Here is a 1920-nt window from a genome sequence, read left to right on the forward strand (position 1 = left end):
AAACATGCCAATCAATCACTGACCCACTCCAGATATTCCAGTAATAAGAAAATAGTCTTTCAAATACAGTATGTTTCATGAAAAGTATTGACTGGTTTAAAGTGAAAAAAAACCCACAATATTTGGTCTTTTTATTTTAGGTTGTTTGGGAAACTGACCTTTTTTTTTGACGTCACCAAACTATGGACCACAGGCCGCATCCGGCTTGCCATCGTCCACAATCAGGTCCGCAGGAAGTCCCCATGTTAAATAATAATTATAATCTAAAAAATCAATAAAGAAATGTGTCCGGTCTAGTGTTTAGTGCAGCCGCACCAGCACAGGAGAGCATAGAAAGGAAAAGAAAAAAAGAACTTGGGGAAAATTGTGGGGAGTTCCGGCCAAATTCTTTTAACCCAATAACAAAGTTTGGGAACCCCTGGTCTAATGTGTGAGTGAATTTCAGGACTCGCTTTAGAGGTATCAGAATCTATTTAGAGAAAACTACTTACACAGACTAAAGTCATACCCGTATACACCTGGACAGTTTTTGTCCTGAGGACTTGAGTGTGACTTTTTGTTTTGAAATGTTGAAAACATAAAGCATAAAAATCAAAGTTTCTGCTGCTCACCGGTGTGTGAATGTTGGAGTGAATGAATGATGGCTTCTCAGTTCTCACTGTGAAGCGCTTTGAGCGTCTAGAAAATCACTCTATAAATCTAATCCATTATTAATATTATTGACCCATCTTAAGATCTACAAGTAATGATATGAAAATAAACATGAAAATGTAATTTATGGAAATTAGTATTATTATTTTAAAAACATAGAGTTATATTGAATGTTGTTTGAAATGTTAAATTCCCCAAAACATAATAAACACTTTAAGGGTTTGTTTCAGGCTAAAGTAATATTTACATGTGACAAATGTAAAAATGCAATCACACTTTTCAATGTTTAATATTTAGCTCACTTTTCTCACATTAAGCTAATTTTCTTCACATTTAAAGTAGATATTAAATGGTATGTAATGGCATATAAATACAAATGTTAAATGTACATGTTAAATCGAAATGTTAAATATAAATACAAATGTTTAATAGACATTATATGAGTGCCAAGTGTAGAGCTAAATATTTAGAAAATAATAATAATATATATTTAAATTATTCTAAATATTTAACTTCTCACTTGGCAAAACATTTATATTTAACGTTTATATTTAACTACGATGAGGTGGCGACTTGTCCAGGGTGTACCGCGCCTTCCGCCCGACTGCAGCGGAGATAAACTATTTAAATAAGATGAGGGTACATGTGAGAAAAGAGAGCTGAATGTGAGAAAAGTGAGCAAAATATTCAAATTTCATCAGCTACAAATGTGTATAAACATATACACATTTATGTCCATATATAATATTTTTGCAGCAGTTTTTGGGGAAGTTGACCTTTTATCATTCTGGGTTGTAGTGACCTGTGTTGGCCGCTAGATGGCTGTAAGTGACAGTCTTGTTTGTGAGGATGAGGACGGACGACGAAGGTGCGGATTAACCGCTCTGCACAATTCGCAGCGACACGCTTTATTTGGTGACATGAAGAAACAATGAGATGGCTTTCAAAAGCAAAGCGGTCGACTCGAAGGTAAGACGACAACAAGTAATGATGTCAGAGTACTACATGTGTCTCTTCATCCGCGCACAGTGACGTTATCTAAACTGCATGTGACAGGTTTGCTGGTGCATCTACTGGACAATACATTAGGTATACCTGCACTCTCTCGTTTGCAGAGAAAACCACTGATTTATACTGAGAGGCGTCACATAAAATATCATAAATGTCATAGATATATGATATATTACAATGGGCCATATACATATATATATATATATATATATATATATATATATATATATATATATATATATATATATATATATATAT

General features: G+C 33.9%; 1 protein-coding gene across 2 annotated transcripts in view; it reads left to right on the top strand.

Annotated features, from left to right (window-relative positions):
• The first annotated feature begins 1493 nt into the window (after positions 1 to 1493).
• LOC133660607 (putative transmembrane protein 244) overlaps positions 1494 to 1920 on the top strand; it is a 9247-nt gene continuing 8820 nt past the window's right edge. For both annotated transcript variants that reach the window (XM_062064170.1, XM_062064171.1), the window contains exon 1: positions 1494 to 1620. In XM_062064170.1, coding sequence (XP_061920154.1) covers positions 1588 to 1620 — 33 coding nt within the window. In that variant the 5' untranslated portion in view covers positions 1494 to 1587. The remainder of the gene's footprint in view (positions 1621 to 1920) is intronic.

The sequence above is a fragment of the Entelurus aequoreus genome, linkage group LG11 (assembly GCF_033978785.1).
Source record: "Entelurus aequoreus isolate RoL-2023_Sb linkage group LG11, RoL_Eaeq_v1.1, whole genome shotgun sequence".
NCBI classification, from domain to species: Eukaryota; Metazoa; Chordata; class Actinopteri; order Syngnathiformes; family Syngnathidae; genus Entelurus; species Entelurus aequoreus.